Genomic DNA, 20,734 nt, shown 5'->3' on the forward strand with positions numbered 1-20,734 from the left:
GAAAGAACATGAAGAGCTAAGGGAGCTCGCCAGGCAGGTAGACAGAAGGCTGTGGGAGTGGTTTTAAATGAGACCAACCCACTCACAGCCTACAGGCTGATTATCCTTACATTAAAGTGGACAGATACATAAAAGAGCTTTTCAGACAGCAATCATTTTAATTACTACTCAGATTGATGTGAGGGGCAACAGAAGAGAATAAGTAGTTCAGGCTCAAGTAAGCAGAGAAACAGCAGCAGCAGCAACAGAAGCTTAGAAATGGAGCAACATCAAGCGGCAAATAGTGCCTCTTTTTTTCCCTCCAACTAAGCCCACAGACAGGGAAAACACATGAGTTTCTTAACTAGTTTTAAATGTTGATCAGCCATATGATTAAGCATTCCCAAAAAGTCTGCTTAGGTACCTTTAAAAGGAAGGACAAGCACTAGCAGTAGAAGCACGACAGAAAAACTGGCAAGTGCTGCTGACTAGCATATACATGTCATTCACATACCAGTTTGAACATCTGGCTTGGAACATTAAGCCATTAATTTAGACCAATCACTGGAAAAAATGTAAAGCTGTGTTTAGTTTAGCATTAATTAAAACATTTCTGAAATTATTTCCCCAATTCAGGGTGCATTCTGCCATTCATATATATAATTTGGTATGTTTTGCACAGAGCAGAGGAAAGTTAGTCAGTGGAGAAACAGGCCAGACTAAGATTGGTTTGGATGCATAGCCTCGAGGAAAAGTACTACAGAACTTCGGTATCCAAGTACTTCACTACCTGAAACCATCTGCCTGCACTATTCTCTGTTTAAATACTACAGTGTAAGAAAATTCCACTTGGAAATATCCATCTCACCTGCCCACGTCACTATGCTCCAGGCAGTGATTTCTAAACACAGGCCATATCCTTCAATTGCATTCCTTTTGTTCCTTTACCACTTCAAAGCCAGGAATTCAACTGCCTTTTATATGTATGCTGCAACTCAATTCATTTAAACACTGGTCCCTTTTACATAGTCCTAGTTAATCTGAGAGTAAAGTTCTCAGCTGAAGGAGATACAAAGCTGAATTTTTCAGGCTACAATATGAAAATAACTCCCATTGAAACAAGCCACTGAAAGGCTCGTCCACATTTTGGCTCAGAATACCAAGCAAAGTCATAACATGCTCAGTCCTCAACTGAGTGATTTCCAAAATCCTCATGGACCATACACGCTTACAGGATTCCTACCTCAAATTCCTGGTTATCAAGTGCCAGAAATACTGAAGCATCAATACACCCCTACTGCTAGAATCCATGAGTCCTTGAGTGAAGTCAACACCCAGCTTTTCTTTACCTGCTTTGCCACTTCCCTCAAGCAGGCCACCCCTCGCTCAAAGTTGGGGAAGACCACAGAGCCGTACTTCTGATACTCAGGGACCGGGCGAATCTTTATCGTAACTTCAGTAACCACTCCAAGGGTTCCTTCAAGAGAGGAGAAAAACTGAGCAAAGTGTTCCAAGATGAACTGCTTGCAAGATACCCAACTTAACATGTACCAGAATGTTGTAAGTTAACATAAATCAGAAATTCCAAAATTCAGTTTGCAGTAGCAGGTGATTTATTCCTTACTTTTTACATGGTGGATGCTCACAAAATATTCTCTAAATTGTGCTCTTTGTTACTAGATTTGTAGGCTGACTCCACAGGTCCATTTAAAGCAGTGTTAAAAGCTGCACCTTCACAGTCCTAATTAAGGTCTCAATGTTTTATTCTGACACAAGAAATTCATGCCTGCACAATGCCACCCATTGACACGCTGGAAGCCACAGCATTAAAGATGCTCAAATAATCAAGCATTACTGAAGCTGAATTAAGATGCAGCATGTGAAATTACTCTGTTTATACCTTCAGATCCCATAATGAAGTGATGGATATCAGGTCCTGTTGACATGCGAGGTACTTGACAGTTTTTTTCTACTATTCCTCTAGGAGTTACCATCTTTATATGAATCACCTGTTTAAACAAAGAACAATGACTATCAGTACTAGCATTAAGCACAGATTTTTATTATATTTATTTTCCGCAAAACATATTATGTTTGATACAGTTTGGCTTTATAGGTTTTAGACATTCTGTAGGCAACCCCAAGAACCTGAGAACCGTTACCAACCACTATTTTGACACAGCATGGTTTCTCCACACACCAGATAGCTTCCATTCTATGACAAATCATATCAATTGGTGGCTACATACAGGCAATACCAGTTAAAACTGTTTTGCTCCTCGTGTACAACTTCACAGATAGAACTTTATATACACCAGGATTTTAATCAGAATATACATCATACTAGAGAGGGAAAAGGTGAGGGCTTAAACTTTGCTTAAGTTTTGCTCTAGAACTTCTGTTTGATGAAGCTACTATAATTCAGTCATTGATTGCTACAGAAATATTTCAATTAGGAGGAAAGACTGAAATACTTTGTGAAATAGATTATCAATATAAAAGCTGCCATAAGACTGACACACATGCAGGGCTAGGAGGTTATTTTTTAAAAAATATTTTTCAATGTTATTGTTTCTAGATTCATTCAGGCCCATGCAATAGAGCCTATATGTGGGTTTTCTTAATCCTCTATTCAATTCAATCCTCTATTTTATACCAAGGAAGGGCAGAGTTTCAGCTTTGCTTTAGTGATGCCTTAAAATGAAGCAAAATTACTGAATTTCAGCTAATGGCTTTACAACTTTGAAGCACAGGCAGTTAAGTAATTTTCATTCTATGCAATTTATGAATCGTTGATTCTGCAATAAGTGGATTTTAGGCAGCTTATATAACACACTGTTTCAGGATATAAAGCTCCTCAAAAGGTAAACACTTCCTTGAAACATTCTCACTGTGCTATTTTGAAACTCATGAACTGTTCTGAATCAATTTGCAATCCTATTTCCTCCTAATGAAAATTTCAGAAGCTGTTTTAGCCTGAAGTTGTCCTTCCATAATAGAGAAGCCTTCTGCATCACAACTCCCAGAACAAGCAAAACTGTACCATTCAGGCAGCAGGGGAATGATGACACTTGGTAAGTGCTACAAGTTTTACTTCAGCCAGGTCTACTGAATAAAAACTGAGTAGTTCCTGCCAGCCTCAGTCACTGATGGTGAAGTGTCATATCTGTGCACAGAACAAATGTCTAAGCTATGAGCTGATGACAAAGCCTGAGGTAACATGGATACATTACCTAGAGTGTGCTGCAGGAAAGAAGGAAAAAATTCACACATGGAAGGGTTAAACAAATTACGAGAGAAAGGTGGAAGTTTGAAGCAAAAAGGCAGGCAAAGTCTGAGCAGTGATGATTTATCTTCAGTATATTCAACGTATTTGATGTAACAGAAAACGTAGACTTTAAAATCAAAAATTATGCTTAAAAGTCAAAAAATTATCTGAGTTTATATAAAGTTGAACCATTTTGATGACTAAAACAAATTCAAGAGTAGAACACTGCCATTCCCAGTCCACTACTTCTTTCCTCTGTGTTTCTACAGACCATGGGGTGGCACTAGATCTCACCACTGTGCACCCACGTGCTCAGCTAGATCAGCCTAGTGATTTAAAAAATACTGCTAGCCACGGGCATGTAGGAAGGTGGGGAGCTTGCTTGCTGTCAGCCAGCTCAGCTAGACATCTTCAGGTACAGACTACAGGTAGGAGAGAACAAACTTCTGGAAGTTTGACAGGATTATTACACTGGATGAATAGAGAGTCCAAAAGAGTAGAAGACAGCAAGAGTCAAGACAGAGTAACAATTCCTTCAGACAGTCAGTGACTGCTCAAATGAGAATAACTTTTATGTCAGTGATAAGGTTTACTAGTACTAATAGCAAAAACAAGGAAAAAAGCATGCCAGTCATGATTTGATTCCAAAACTGTATTAGACAAAGAAACACAATTTACCCTCCCACTGTGAGTCATTATAAAAGTTAAATATGTGAACAGAAAAATTATAACAAGTATTAAAACTACTTACCAGATCTTCAATGTTTCCATAGATGTTTTTTTTCATGCCTGATGCTCGTGTTGCTACCCAGCCTCCTAGTGAACTGAATTCCATGGAGTCTGGTTCATGGCCTGTACAGAAGCCACTTTCAGCAAGCTAAAGGAAGAAAAGAAAAAATACATCCTACAGGTCCTGCCTTAACTTAGTACTCCAATATTTTATACTGGTTTGATTCTCCTTCTACTGTGCACACCTGTGCTACATATCACCCTGTGATACTCCTCCCCTGTATTTTAAAACTGAGAACTCTATTGTTGGTGCAAATTCATATACATTTGCAAAAAGAAGTTATAACTTAAGTAACTGCCAACTTTGCACAAACGCTGCCAATAAATAAGGCACTTAATCTCTTGTTCCTTCTATCCTAATGTGATATGCAGCAGGTCTGCAGAAAATTTGAGCAAATTGCCTGTACTTAATTCTCTCAAGGAGAGATGTGTTTTCATATACAGCCATCTGGTTGGGCTTCCTGTATGCAACACTGTCAACTACTTGTGATGCAGATCATGCATTCCTGTACATTAAGTAGTCACTTGTCTCTCATTTTTCTGTCTTAACTTGGTCTGGCCATCTGCACAGCACCTGAGATTGACAGGATGCCCTCAGAATTACAACACCAAAGCCGTCAAACAGCAAGAATTAAAGGCCAGGCAGTCTCACATTGAGTGATAACTGCATTAGTGCATTTGAGATTATCAGTTTGCACTGACCAACTGATAACAATCATGTTGAACAGCTGTATTTAAGTATACCATGTAACATGGATCATTAACTATGTTCTGTTGTACATAGTGGTTCTAACTTAAAGGCTGAAAGTCACTTCTATATCCTGTTTACAGCAATTCATTTAGCTCATGGTTTTCTCTATACCACAGGAACTTGTGGCTTTGTATGTTTACTGGTCATGTGTTATGAAGGGTGGGTTCATAACCATTGCATGTAATTCTTACTAGCTGCATAAAAACACACAAGAATTAAGCTAGAATTCAATGATTTGGACAAGATATGAACAATACCCAAGAAAAATATAAAAAAAAATACTAGAAACTTAACAGATGAAAATACCTGTTTTTCCAGATCTTGTCCAACAATGCCAGCTTCTACACAAGCGGTTAAGTTTTTTTCATCTATCCAGAGAATCCGATTCTGTTGAAAAGCCAATTAAAACTAAGAATGAGTGTTTAAGATCTCTGTTTACTTCCTTCCCTAATGCTATAGGATCAACATGCTTAGTCATACAATTTACTATTAATACCACTCCAGTTACTACACCAGTGGAAGCTGAGGCTCTTCACTACCTCAAACTGCTACACAACAGGTTTCAATTTACAGTCACCACTACAAGAGACTAACATATATATCTATCAATTTATACCAAGGATGTTTACAGAATAAAAAGCAAAAAAAGCCAGAAAGAATTAAATCAAAACTCTTGCAGGAATCTCCCTCTCATAAATTATGGGCTAACTAATTATTCAAAGTGAACTACTTCAGCTGCTTCAGTTTCAACATAAACTGCTTAAGTAATCTCAGATGCCTATATAAATCAGTTTTTATGCAATATAGACCCTATATATAAGATAAAGATAATCATTAAGTGTTTATTAAAATAGTAAAGCTTCAGCAATCATCTTAACTGCTCTGAGACACATATGTTTTAACTTTGACAATGCTTCCTTTCACCTTAATTTTCTCTCCATTAATGATTACAAGAACTGGCTGGCAGTCATTCAAGACACATAAAACTGGTTTATTTTCTGACTCAATGCTCATTTATACATCTAGCTGACAAAAAAGCAAGATAGTAAGAATTAACCACATTTCCTTGCCACACCTAAACCTGACAGAAGTCAAAGCTATGGGCTATAAATCAAGGAGTTCAAATGAAGGCCTGAGTCACTAGTCACTTGTTGGATTTCATTCTACATAGACACCTGAAGAGCTTCCTTCAACATACAAGTACCTTCTCTGCAGAAAAAAATCACTTTGTTTAACTGAAGAACTACTGAGTGCAGAAAACTGAGCCAAACCCCAGGTCTTACCTTCAAGGCTAAAGGAGTTAATAAGCTCAGCAAGTACCTGAAGGCAGTAGAGTCTTACATCAAAGATACAGAGCTGTTTCTGAAGCATCTCATTACCAAGTAGCCATAAATCTACCATTTTAAAAGTACAAAGCTCCTTCATAATGAAAAGATGAAAACTAGCAATAAATTTTACAGAACTTCATTTCTAGACTGCCATAAAGCTATGAACTTCACATTCTCAAGATGCTATCTAGACAAAAACCCCAGTTATTTCTTGAAAGTTTATCCTTCAAGTTGATTTATATATATTAGGTCACCTTATCAATCTTTGCTTTAAGTAATTTGAAGTCTAATGCAAGAACTAGTGAAATTTGCAATAACAACTTCCTCCTGGTCTTTCATTTATCCTCAGATACAAATTCCAGTATAGAAGAAGAGGAGCTTTCTCTGAATTTGATCACTTGAAGCTGCTATAAGGCTTAACAGTGATTTTATTTTTTCTTATTGAATATATACAGGTCATGTGAAGTAGTACAGGACTAATATCAGAAAAACAAACTGAAGGAGTACCAGTTTAATAATCATGGTGATAATTAATACTTCCATCCCTACTTTATTCTGGAAAAGAAAGAAATGTCATTCTGTAGTGATCACCCAAGTAACTGTAGAATGATTTAAAAAATTAAAATAAAACTTTAAGAGATCATACCATTTGTGATGTATCCAGGGACACAATTGTTCTTTTTTCTTCTTCAGGACATTCGAGGGCACTAGAGACACTTGTCCCTCCTGCAAATATGGGAATGATATTTTGTGATCATAAAATTCTCAGGTAGCTTTTCTTCCAATAGAATGCTTCTCTCCCTTCCTTTCTGATATAGAACTGAATAAAGAAAGATCACTGAAGTTAACTGTTTGAGGCTAGTGATTAGCCCTCTTAAGGCTGCCCCTTCTCCAGGTTTCACAAAATCAAGGCAGTTGTGGAGCTGAGCAATGCTTTAGAAGCACTCCATAACAAACATGACATTCTGTGACCATCTCAGCTGCTTCTGTTAAGCCCTGCACACAGCTTTAAAACAAACAAGGATAAGAAATTACAAAGCCATTCAAGAAACAGAGAGCTATAGTTTCTTGACAAAAACCTTATCACAGAATGAGTTCATGAAAGCCAAAACCCTGTGTTTCCTAAGCTCCATGTTAAAACAAGGTAGCTCACAACTCTACTTCAGCAGGCTTAGAGGAGAAGACATCCCCAGTGAAAGCTGGAAGTCCTTTATGAATTCTTTAGGCTGTGGAGGACACAGACTGTACAGGCCTTTAGCTGTACTCTGTATCTGGAACACTTCCTGAAAACCCCTTGAAACAGGAGTTTCTACTGAACAACATCTAAAAGGAAATTAGAATAATTTTGAGGTAGTGTTTGACCACAATCCTCTCTGAAACTTTGAATTTCAACAGTGCAACAAAACCCCGATTTATACACGTTGTGGGAACAGAGCACAAGTAATGAAGAACACATATTTAAACTAAAGCTGAAGACATTTTCATGGATAACCTTAAACAGTTAGGAGATTTCATAATTTCACTTACCACCAAATGGTATTATGCAGAGATTGTGTTTGCAGGCTAATTCCACAATTTTAACTACATCTTCATGGCAAACTAAAAAAGAACAAACAGTTAAAAAACAGACTTTATGCTTGTTATTTGTGCTTATTACTAAATACTGCAGTCTCACTAAGCAGCAGCCCCTTTTCCAACACTAGCAGGGAAGACATTTCAAAGTTAGGCACTAAATAAGAGCTGGGCTCAGAATTATCAGTTATAGAGTAAAGTTTAGACTCAAACAATTCTACATTTGAAGAACTAACTACAGTCTTAGTCTCTTGCTCTACTCATGGATTGAGAACTCCTGCGAATTCTCAGGGCAAGATGGGCCACCAAACAGTTAACAATTCATCTAGGTATTTTGGAGAACAAATCACATGTAAAGCTTTTATTGAAAACAGCCTGTCCGATTTATTTTAAGTGAGAAATAAATCTCTTCTGAGAGATGAACAGCACATTTCTTTCTTCCTGAATGACATTCAGTTACAGAAGAGGAGTTGCTGATGAAATCTAGTTTTCCAGGATGCATTCTGTACCTGGTCAAAGAGGGAGGTGGAAATGCTTGTGCACAGCCAAGTAAAAGGATCAAAAAAGGGATCAAATACATTGCATACATGAGTTTGTACAAACAGCAAAGGATGAGCAGGACTAAATAAATAGTTTCCAAACTCTGGCTGCTTTGCTCTTGTCATACAGAGATGTGTTAAATGAAGGTAGTTAATCATTTTTGTTTCAGCTTTTGGAGCTACACAAAATAGAAGTTGTGGCAAGTACTGTTCACAGTCACCAATGCTCTCAAGCAGCTGGCCTCAAGTAATGAATTTCATCTTATAGTGCCTCTTTTCATGCTTCCCATATGTGATTTTTTCCTCTAAATAAAGGAGGAAAAACTCAGTAGGACTAAGTTCTTACAAGAAATTTTGGGATTTTTAATGCAGTGCAGCTATCGAAGTTATAAAATTAACAAAAGAGTTGGAATCATACAACTGAACAGAAACTGACATTTACTTAGATCACATGACCTTTTGGTTCACTATTGAAAAATGGCACACATGGAGTAGCTCCTAGTGACGAGAGGGCACATGACTCAAGAAAAAAAAAAAGCATTTGTGTCCTTTTACTAGACAGAAAGAAGCAGGCCTAGCCTATACTCAGATTGCACTGCTCTTTCTTCCAGTCATTGATCTTTTGTGAAGTGTTCTGATAGGAGTTACAGGTGTTACACTTTTTTTTTATTAAAGTACAGCATGACAAAACCAAAAGTTCTTCAGTGCAAACATTTCACTACCCTTCTAGCATCATGTACACCTTTAGAACCCAAAATTGAGACTGCCATTTTTGACAACTGCTCTTGCTGAACATAGACGTTCACATTACACAGTGCTTATTTAAGTGGTGAATTCATCAGCCAACAAACTTCAGCTATATTTAATAATAAATTGACTTCTCTACAAAATGATAGGATTTCACAGACACAACCTGCAGTCCAGATCCTAAACAATCATGATTACCATTCATGAGAAAATTCCTTCAGTTTCTGTAAAGATGAGTGAAGTCAGGGAATCAAGAGGCAGTTTTCCCCTCACCAGAAAGCACAAAGGTTTAGTAAACAATGGCCCAGCTCAGAAGGGAGAAGATGACAATAAAAACTTACCAGGCCATACAACTATATCAGGAATTCGCTTAAACATTCCTTCCCTGAGTACAAATATCTCGTGTAGGCAGTGGCCTGGAACACAAACAATAAGGTCAAACAAGAAAGTGTTGAAAGCAGCAGTTATACAAATGAAGTTCTCTTACCATGAGCTCTGAATACCCTATCTTCTGCATCCTGGGAATATGAGATTTTAGTGGCTCTAAGATCCTGAAGAAATTCTTCATTTACAATGGATGGAGGTACATCATTAACATTTAAGGATGCCTACAATACAAGAAAATAAATTCACTGAAGGTAAGTTCACTCTTACAGTATTTCTGTACAACAGAAGTAAGAAAAACAGGCTAACACTGACTGATACCCAAACACATCTATTCCATATCAGAAAGACATCAGTTCTCCTTCACATCTTCAAACCACCAATCCAGCTTGTCCTACTCTGCACACAAGTTTTATTTCAGTACCACATTCTTACCTTTCTTTCTCCTGATAAATGTGGAGAAATACATGAGTTTTTGAATGCATACTGAACAAATTCTCTTCTTAAGACTTCCCAAGGTACCAGAATACATACTAAAGCCACTACACAATGCAAATTCTTCTACTTACAGTTCTGTTTTCACGAACATACCTCCCCTCCATGTCCTGAGATTTAAATCCAAATTGAACCAAAGCCTAATCAGAAGTCGTGCTAGGCAAAACTAAGATTGACTGATATAACATAACTGGCATGCATTAAGCAGACCTCACCTATAAGAAAGATCCCATAAAACCCATGTTTGAGTCACATGCATAGAGGTGTCTCCATCTAAAGTCCCGATGAACACCTGGAAAAGGTGTTCTTCTTTCCAAGAATCTACACAGGACATTCTGACTTACCAACAGACCTTAAATCAAGATTCTGTAAACCAGAGGGAAAACCTCTGCTTCAGATTTTCTAACAGCCCATTCCTTCCAGGTTTTTCCAACACATGTCTTGTCTAGTACTCTTACAACTTCTCAAAGTTAGACACAACCACTTAACTCTCTTTTCTGAACTTCACTTCCAATTACTGGGCATGGAAGAATGTAGTTCACATGTTAACTTTTTAAACCCACTCAGAGAACAAGAATTCTTTACATGATCCAGATTAAAAAAAATATTTTGCAGACATTAAGTGTAAGACTCTTACATGCTTTGAAGATTCAAAAAAACCACGCCTTTTTTTCTCTCCTTAAAAATGGAGCAAATATGAGTAATCTCCCTAAAGTAATATGTCTTCTATCACAAATGGCCTCTAATTAAAGAGTTCTTTAATTAGATAAAAAGCTTGTCTGATAACTAAAATGTAACTTCTTGACTTCAAGACTTATCGCAAAAGAAAATGTTGGTCAAGAGTCTTATTTCCTGTTAACTAAATGCCTCAAGTCTGAGAGCAGAACTGAGAGGTTTTTTTACCACCATATCTTTTATTTTAAATACACTTTTAAAAATCAGGGATTGAACAAAAATTAGTTAAAAGCGTGCACTGCTTTCACATTTCTTCCATGCAAGTCTTGCTGGAAAATGAACTGACATCAACCCAAAGAGAAGAATGTGCTTGCACTTTTGCTATAAAGCTCTCAGGAAAGATGCCAGAAAGAACTCATTTGCAACCCTACCATCAAAAAGTATTGTGCAGTAATGTCCCACCTAGTCAAAGAAATTTAAGACATCTCTTTGACAAGCCCTACCTGTGCTTCGTGACAAACACAGAATAGCAAAATGGAACTCACTGTGCTTTCATCTTCTGAAGTTTGCCTTCTACAAAAAGTATACTCACAATAAAGTTTTCTTTCCTAGAGCAGAATTTTGCCTATCTTTGCTCTACATAACCTTCAGAGCAGCTAATACTTTTTGCCAATATATGGCAAAAACAGCAGCCCTCTATTCTGAACGGGTTGAGTCTAAAAGTTGTGAGAGCTGATGAAGGTAAGATTTAAACTTATCAGGAAAGTTGTATCATTGTGATGGACTGTCCACCTTACAAAAACTATATAAGGTTATGGAGAAATTAAGAGTACTGACAGGAATAATTCAGAAAGAAATAGCTGCATGAGATGTTCATTAGCAATAGCTGGCATCAGTCACAGGTTCAAGTGGATAGCCAAAAGTTTGGGTTAGAATTTTCATGTGGAACATACGACAAAGAAAATGCAGTTTTAACAGTGATTTGACTTCTGGAAGAGCATATGTGCCATCCTGACTTGCTTTAAGGATAATGCTGTAATTATTGAAATAAGGCGTCAGACAGCTAAAAAAAGCCTTTTCCCTCAATATATTAATCTTGTCATCTACAAACACAGAAGCTGAAATTAGGTGCTGTTAAGTGAGAGGCACTCCACTACTGAAGACACCTGGATTTTAGGAGCCAGTCACAGTAAACATGATGTAAATCTGGTACTGAACTGCTGCTCTTACTATTCTGCTCTTAATGCACTTTCACACAGTGCTGCTTGCTAGCCCAAAGAACTCTGATAGCAACACAGGAAACACAAGAAACAAATGGGTACCAAATAACGATCTTCAAATCCTTTGTTTAAAGAAAAACCCTTGCCAGCTGTGTTTAAATTTTAGACTTCAAACTTTTGTTTCTTCATGGATTTCCATAGACAGAATTATTTCGTATCAAGTTGAACACTAAGTGCCTGAAGATCTTTGTTGTTGAGACTATGAATACTTAACAGCTGTAACAATTCTTTGTAGATGGTTTTAAGCCTCTTGATTTTTATAACTTTTCCACAAGTTTTTTAATCTTTTAATCTTCAAGATTAAAAAGTTAATATTTATCTACAAAAATCTTACACACAGTGACAAACAAAAATATATCTTTATTTATTTTCATAGGACTGAAGTATCTTAAAATTTGCACCATGAAAAGCTACTCAGCAAACCTATGTAAACTAGGACTAAACTGCTCTTTATGTTAAGTTTGGCCTGAAAAAATAAAGAGCATCAACAGATCTTGAAGATCACAGAAGCAGGTATATTAACTGCTATTAATTAAAACACAAAAGTCACATGCAACAGGGAACCCTCCAATCTTACATGACGGAGGCAGGAGGAGATGGCACAGATTCCTCCCTCTTGTCCCCATAACCCCTATACCAAAAATCCCAAAATTTACATTTTCACGCTGTGAACACCCTGTTATTACACCATTCAAACCTGTGTGGCTTTCACATCCCCATGCCAAGCTGGCAATTCGCTGGAAGGATCAAAATCAAGCCACCAGGTGTTCTGGGCAGCATGCCAGGGTCTCCGAGCCCCCCGACGGGGTCCTTGGCAACTCTGGACATCCAGAGGGATGTGCTGAGTTCCCACAAAAATGAACCAAGAGATGGCTTCCCTACTGCTGCTCCTGTATCTGAGTTTCTTCATGCTTGGGGGATAGCAGAAGCTGAAAACCCAGCATAGGGTGACAACCTGAAATACACCTTGGAGTCATGGCAGCCATGAAAATGAGGGACCTGCAGCAGTATTTGAGACTAGCTATGAGAACTCCAGGTATATACTGGAGACTCCAAAGAGTCCTATCCCATATCAAGGTAGTCAGCCTGTTTGACATTACAAGACCATTAAAACCAGAGGGGCACAACACAACAGAAAAGCACTCAACATTGCTGGCAGATATCCTGGGGAGCTGGTCTGCAAGATGGCCTGTGGAATCAGGGTATTATTAAAAGATATGTACTTGTCCTGCAATTCTGCTTTGCTCTATCCTTTGTCTGCATGTAAAAAGGGAATAAGAGAGGTCACAAGACCTGTGTTCACAGCAAGTTAAAGTGGTCAGTTAAGACCAACCCTGGTCAACAAAACACATCCAGATGAATTTTTCAAAATGTATTGGCAGGTGGAGATCCTGTAAACCACAGCAGATGAAATAACGTCTTGATTAATAGAAGACTGAAGAAATACTTAGGTTTTGAGGCTCTATGAGATCATGTGCTTCAAACTCGAACTCACTCAAGGGATGAGTAGAACCATTACCCACAGCTGGGTTGCTACACCCACAATACAAGCATAGCCTGCTTCCAATACGGTTTTAGCAGCTATCTAGACAAGAACCTGAAGCTTCAAAGGGATTCTAATTAGGGAGCCAGGTCTCCTGACTCTAAGTTAAGTTACTCTTTCTAAAAAGCAAAGTATGTATGACTTCCAAAACCCAGAACATTCCCAATGTGTTATTTTTCTGAAAACATTCATTTCAATCTTGAGTATTCTGGTAGTCAGTTTTCAGCACCCAGACATGTAATAAAAATTACTGTCAAATAAGAACTTTGACATCTTTCAATACACCAAAAACACATCACAGTTTAACTTCCTGTATTTTCTATCTCTGTTATCATGAATAACATTGATGTTGTATAAACAATTCCCTCTGGGCTAACACTTTCTACAGTCTTGAAATGCAAGCTACAGGCAGGACAAAAACTCCCTGTGTTGGAAATTTTCATTTCAATAAATGTACTACCAGTTACCCTGAAACCACAAGTCATGCTAAGACATATAAGGTTTCAAATAGTAGTTCTACACCAACTTCTTTTTCCCAAAAACTCTGAAGTATTAATACACTATATTTAAATCAATTATGTGTGACAGCTGAATCATCTTTAACAGTGTTGTCTTGATTATCACCAAGACTAATGTTCAAAGGAACTGGTTCAGCTATTTACTTACTCTAGAGGTAGTTTTGTGCTCCAGACTTGCTCCAAAGGTTTTTTCTATCCATTCCTTAAAAGTTGGTAATACCATACCACCTAATCTGTACCTGAAAAGTCAATATTACATAGGGTCATTTTAAATTAAAAGAATGTATGTCAGATACACTTCTTTCAGTTCTATGTATGCACAAACAGAAGTTTTAAATTAAACTCTTTACCTACAAGCCTGCAAGGCTTCTGCACATTCACTTTCCATGCAACTGCATATTTCATTGTATTTAGCTGTTCTTTACTTCACACAGAATCAAATCATTTGTCAGCATGGTATCATTTGCTTTGGCCATAAGGCTTTTCAGTTATCCCATCCCACCACTCTTTAGAAAGGTTTCTCCCTTGCAGCAGTGTAGAAAGCAGCACCCAAGTTTACATGCTGGTTACAGACAGAGGACACACTGCAATGGAACAGCAGTCTCAGACACACAAACCCATTTCAGTACACCTTACACTTCCAAGAAAACAGAAACAGTATTAGAAGCTCCCCCTTCATCATCAAAATGCATCAGAATCCATCAAGCACTGTAAAATTATTTCCAGCACAAACTGTCTGGCAAGAGCCTAGCCATGTGACAAATGCAGACTTACAGACAAGGGACAGAGGAGCTGGTTTTGACCATGCGCACCACATGTGAAAACAGAGAAGGCTGGGGACTGAAAACACTGAAAACAGCAAGAAACTACTGCTACTAATTGTATACATATACACACCTTCAGCATGTTTATGTGTTCAAAAGTATTCCCAGAAGAGAGAAGAAATAAGATCTTCCTTTGATATTAAGAGCTTTTAGCAGCTGAGAATCCTTACCATAGTCTTCACCTGGGTCATTGCATTAGACCTAACTGGGTCTTCCCTCTAAGATCACTCAGTCACTGTAAATCCAGTTATGACCCTGCCCTTCACAGCTGTGCAACCAACTCTACAACTGAGTCACCTGTTACACAAAATGATCAATTCTTTTTGTTTCCTCATCTCAACTACTCCTTCAGCTCTTCTACTGACAAACCTCCTGCTCTAATCCTAGAATTACAAGGCAACAACCTTAACTCAAGCTAGACTCTTCAGCATGGAAGAGAGTATTCAGTCATTCCTCCTATGACAGCTGTTATTGTTTCATCAAACTCATACAAAAATTAACTGAATTTTTTGAAGAGGAAAGTGCAATAAGCAATGAAAGTTTAGCGCATTTGCATCAAGAATTTGCAATGAAGGCAGAGACCCAGGTCAGCTTCGTGTGCTTTCTTCTCCAGACGTACTTCTCAGTATTGCCAAACTATCATTACAGCTGGATTCGAGGGTAACCTTAATCACTTACTCAAAAGACAGCTAAAGCTATCAGAAACCCCAAAACATTTAAGTCAAGACACTGACAGAAGTCACAGCACAGAATAAGTTAGTTTACTGCAATGCATGACTGATCAGGAAGCAGGCTTTGTAGGCACACACATGATGGTGCAAGCCCCCCAAAAACCACCTGCCACAGACACACTCCAAAAACAGCTTCAGTTGCTCAGACTAGCAAGTACCATCTATCCCTGTGGAGATGGCAGTCTATAACAAAAAAGATCATTTAACACATGGTCTGTAGGGAAAGTCAACACAACTTTCATAAAGGGGAATCCTGCTTCACTAATCCTTGGAGCTTTATCAGGGTGTAAAACCAGAAAGTGAATAAAAGGGATACAATGAACATGAAATCCCACACGCCTTTATATTTCCACAGGTGTTCATCCCAAAGTTATTTACGAAAATAGACTGCTACAGTGCTGAAGAAAAGGTTCTTCTACAGGCTGAAGGATAACATAAGTTTAAGTTTATTGATCACACTGACAGGAACTCAGGACCTTAAAAAAAAACCTAAGCAGACAAAAAAAAAGCCCATGGAAGTTAAGGTAATTGCAACAGCTGAAAGAAAAGCATTATTGCATGTTTGGCAGAACCCCACTGGTAGTCGGTATCATGGCATCTTCACTGACCACATACAACAGCAGCCCACAGTGTATGCACTATCTGGGCAGGGGTAAGAAAGAAGAGAGTTCATCTCTTTCTGCTGCTCTGTAGAACACTGCTATATCAAAACCTTGAGTGCTGCACACAGCTTTTGTCCCTGTCTGCAGAAAGATCCAGTGGAGCTGGAAAGGGTGCAGAGAACAACTGTACAGACCAAAGGGCCTTACAAGCAGAGACTGAAGGGCCCAAGACACCACAAGTATGGAGAGAAAATGCAAGAAAGGCTATAACTGAGTCTTATAAATCAATAGCACAGTAGATAGGCTGAAAAACTATCATCCACCTAATCCTGCAAAACAGTAAGGGATGCCTGTTGCAAAACACAGGTACTTTACACAACCAGAACCTCGAACTTGCTGCCACTGGATAATGCATAGGCAGGCAGTACAAGCACACTTGAGCTTATTAGACAGACTTATGGACAACAGACCTGTTAGTCGGTACTGAAAGGATGAGGCATCTACACCCCCCATGCTCATTCTCCTGTTTTCATTTCAAACACTCTCCTTTTGCCACTGTGGCAAACTGTTTCATAGAAATTATACTGGTGTGGCCCAAGAAGGTATTTCTAAGGTTATGTCTCAGTTAGCAACAGTGTGGATGGGGAAAAAAACCCACCATTCTAGAACATGTACATATCAGTCACATAGCAGTCAAGAAGCCTTGATGCTTCCTCCTGAAAAAAACAGAATTCCTGACCTTTATCTTCTTTCTTGTTTAGTGTGCTCTGATTTTCTGTACACAATCTCCCTAATATTATACAGTGAACTAGCTTATACAAGGCTTTGCATTTTAATTTGGGCCTGAAATCAAAAAATTAACAACTGAAACGCTCAAGATCCCAGTTAGGTTTTTGCAGCTTTGACTCAACTAATTCATGCAAGTTTACAGACTCAAAGACTAGGAAGGAATTTTTAGGAAAGACAGAATTTTATTTCTCTTCTGCATTCTTTTAACTCTTATGGAAAGTGTATTTTTTAAAACAGGGAAGAGACTGTAAGGTTACTTTCCAATCAGGAAGGAAAAAAACCCCAAACCACAAAGATGGCAATAGGTTTAAATTCCACTGGAACAAAATGGAGAGATCCCCAACTAGCCTTAATTTTAATGTCGTTCTGCAAAAAATATATTTCTCAAAACAGGCTTGCTGCATAAAGGGTTAGAGGGTAATAAATAGGAAGTGGTGCCACTACATAACATACAACTGAAGAGCAGTTTTTATTTTTAAGTTCAGAGGATAAAGTAGCTCCATGAGCAGTGGTTAAGAAACCCAAAACAAAGTGGGAATTTAATAAAGCAACTAGTTGATGCTCAAGAGATTCTCAAAACTGCACTGTTGTGTTGCATGTTATCTAACGCTTTAGAACATGGTGCAGATTCTCAGTGTGATTTCATTAACCCACAGATTATATCAAGTTACAGAGAAGACTCACATTAATTTGTCTTTATAACATTTTAATAAACATTTCAATAAGTCCCACAGCCTATTTTACTATGTCAGACTCCTATGTATAGCCTTCCATAAAGCTGTTAAATGCGGAATAGCCTATCCTATGAAATGAAGCAACTTCTTTGCCTTCTTTGAATTAACTGTACTGTGCAGCTTTTAAACTCTTTTCAAATAAACCACTAAATAAGATGCTTCATTTACATAAATTTTCAACTTACCTTTTTCCTGTGAATTCTGCTTGACCCTTCTTATTGAAGATGAATTTGGAGTCATTATATCCCCATCCATTCCACTTCAAAAGTTCTTGCCTTAAGGGGAAAAAAATATGAGTGACAATATTAGCATACTGCAGATCCAAAATGCTTTTCTGTTATATGCTTTTGGGAAAGTCTTACCAGACAGCAATTCAAGAAATCAAGTACACATCAAAAGTGTATAGCTTAGAGCCAAAAGAAATTCTGAAACCACAACCATTACTCCTTCAGATTGCATCCTATGACTTGAAAGACCAGATGCTCTATAAAAGGAACCACCAGCTTAAGTCATTGCACACTGTATCGAATCATAGAATCATTAAGGTTGGGAAAGACCTTTAAGATCATTATTTCCAACCTTTCACCAACCACCATGCCAACTAAACCACAGCACTAAGTGCCTCATCCAGTCATTTCCTGAACACTTCCATGGTGACTCCACCACCTCCCTAGGCAGCCTGTTTCAATGCCTGACAGCCCTTTCAGCAAAGAAATTCTCCCTGATGTCCAACCTGGACCTCTCTCCAGGCGCAGCTTGAGGCCATTTCCTCTCATCCTGCGTCTCCTGTTACCTGGAGGAAGAGGCTGACTCCCAGCTGGCTACAACCTCCCAACAGGGAGTTGTGAAGAGTGACAAGGTCACCCCTGAGCCTTCTCTCCTCCCGCCTTAACGACCCCAGCTCCATCAGCCGCTCCTTATCAGATCTGTGCTCCAGAGCCTTCACCTGCTCCACTGCCCTTCTCTGGACACACTCCAGCCCCTCCATGTCTTTGTTGTTGTGAGGGGCCCAGGATTCAAGGTGTGACTTCACCAGTGCTGAGAACAGGGGGATGATCACAGCCCTAGCTCTGCTGGCCACGCCATTGCTGATGCAGGCCAGGATGCCTTTGGCCTTCTTGGCCACCTGGGCACAGCCTGGCTCATTCCAGCTGGCTGCTGACAAGCACCTGAAGGTCCTTTTCTGCTGGGCCACTTTCCAGCCCTCCGCCTCCAGCCTGTAGCAGTACATGGGGTTGTTGGGACTGAAGGGATTTGTCTGTTTGTTTTTCTTCTGTGTAGAAAAAGAGGATTAGATCACTAGTGACACAGTGATATTTTCCAGCTGGAAAAGGTAAGGTGTGAAAGATGCTTGGTTTTCACTCTATACATAAACATCAACATACAAATAGGTAACATCTAAATATTTTCAGAATAAAAAAGACATTTAGTATTTAAATTTATTTTCTTGACAGAGAATAATGATTTTAGTTGCTTGCCATTACTACTGCAATCCCACAGCATTCTTAACATTCCGTTGATGAGGAACTTTGAGACACATTTGGACTGAAAGTCATAAACAACAAAACCTCAAGAAGTGCAAGAATAACAAATACAACCAGAATGTGATAGCATAAAACTATAAATATGTAAAAACAAAACTAGCAACTGCCAAAATACAAGCAGAAAATTTAAAAATTTTAAGCACAACCATATCAGAGAATCTCTTTAACTATGATAAAGTCATCAGAACTGTATCAGTCTAAGTGTATTTAAGACTTAAGAAATACACTACTAGTAATGACACGTTCATCAAGCTTTGCTTTAAAAGCTTGCCATTTATTTACATTACAAATGAAATTACTAACCTAGAAACTGAATTGTAATTAAAAGAAATGTATCTCAAAGAATTCTGTCAAAAGATCATTCACCTCCCTGCCCTATATACAGTAAATGTAGCTCTTACTCTGACTGCCTAAGAGTAAGATGATCAGGAGTAACCATTTCAAAAAGACCTTGTGATTGAGAGAAAGCACTGCCTCAGCCACTTTCAGCTCCAGCATTACATGCAAGATAACCATGTGATGATTGATTACCAAAGGTTTTCATTATAAATGTATTATTAACACAGGCTGCTGACATACTATCATTGCAATTCAACAGACTTGGCTCAAACAAAATCTATTTTCTTCAAACTGCCTGTATGCAAGATTTTAATTAATCAAATATAAAAAAGCCATGGTCATGTATTTCATTACAGTTGTTTGATTCAGACATTTCAACCAGCCTTTGACAAATATGGCACTTAAAGCAAACTTTTATCAGTTACTGAGTACTGAAATTACTCTACACAGTTTTGTGAAATAGCCAGTCTATATTGTTCTTCCATACTGAAGAATTAGTTCTAAAATTTCAGCCAAAATTAAACTGAGCAGAGCTGTCCAGATAGAGAAGCCTCTTCTGCTGCCCACTCTCTCTGATCTTTACACATGTAGGATTCACACAGGAAAGAACAAGGATTCACTCATGTTCCATAGCATGGGAATGCCCTGTGCTACTGTGCTGTTGTGACAGATTATCAACAAGGGCTCTTACAGCATGTGATGCAGACTTTTTACCCTTATTTCTATGTATGTATATTTATAAATGCTACATTTATTTATATGATAGTCCACAAAGAATCTAAGTCATACACAGTGGAGCTGCTCCCAGCTGAGAAGAAGGTGACACAGAATTGGCCAGCTCAAGAGCTTGTTTTTTCTTTTTTTTAACTAAATGTTCCATTCAAACCCCAATCACTACAGTCCTCCTCAAGGGAAGATTTCTCCCTCTGCTGACTAAATGCAGTATTTCTATATACCTGACCTCTGTAGTTTGTTGACTCCTATAAAGTCAGAATGGACTTGATATTACTAAGCAAAATGGAGGAAGGCTCAAACTTCCCCTCTAATTTAGAGAGGGAAGGCAGTGCCAAAATAAATATGCCAACAATGATGCATGAAACAGGCTAGAGAAACTACCTGCAGATCTGGAGACAATCAGAACAAGACACAAAAGGCCAGGCCCTAAAGAAACTGGTGACATGAGATAAACTGATAATAGCCAGGCTTGAAACTATCATTAGTCCTGATAGCAGTACAGACAGATACTTCCCACAAAATCATGGGGAGGTATTATTAATTAAGGACACAAAGACTCAGATATGAG

At 38.3% G+C, this 20,734-nt stretch overlaps 1 protein-coding gene across 1 annotated transcript in view; it reads right to left on the reverse strand.

Moving 5' to 3' along the window:
* AGPS (alkylglycerone phosphate synthase) overlaps positions 1–20,734 on the reverse strand; it is a 48,683-nt gene that overhangs the window by 19,701 nt on the left and 8,248 nt on the right. The window contains 10 exon segments of the mRNA XM_030952052.1: positions 1,329–1,456; positions 1,880–1,988; positions 3,999–4,124; positions 5,094–5,174; positions 6,762–6,841; positions 7,643–7,714; positions 9,315–9,389; positions 9,461–9,581; positions 14,017–14,107; positions 17,734–17,823. Of these exon segments, the coding sequence (XP_030807912.1) occupies positions 1,329–1,456; positions 1,880–1,988; positions 3,999–4,124; positions 5,094–5,174; positions 6,762–6,841; positions 7,643–7,714; positions 9,315–9,389; positions 9,461–9,581; positions 14,017–14,107; positions 17,734–17,823 (973 nt within the window).

The sequence above is a fragment of the Camarhynchus parvulus genome, chromosome 7 (assembly GCF_901933205.1).
Source record: "Camarhynchus parvulus chromosome 7, STF_HiC, whole genome shotgun sequence".
Lineage (NCBI taxonomy): Eukaryota > Metazoa > Chordata > Aves > Passeriformes > Thraupidae > Camarhynchus > Camarhynchus parvulus.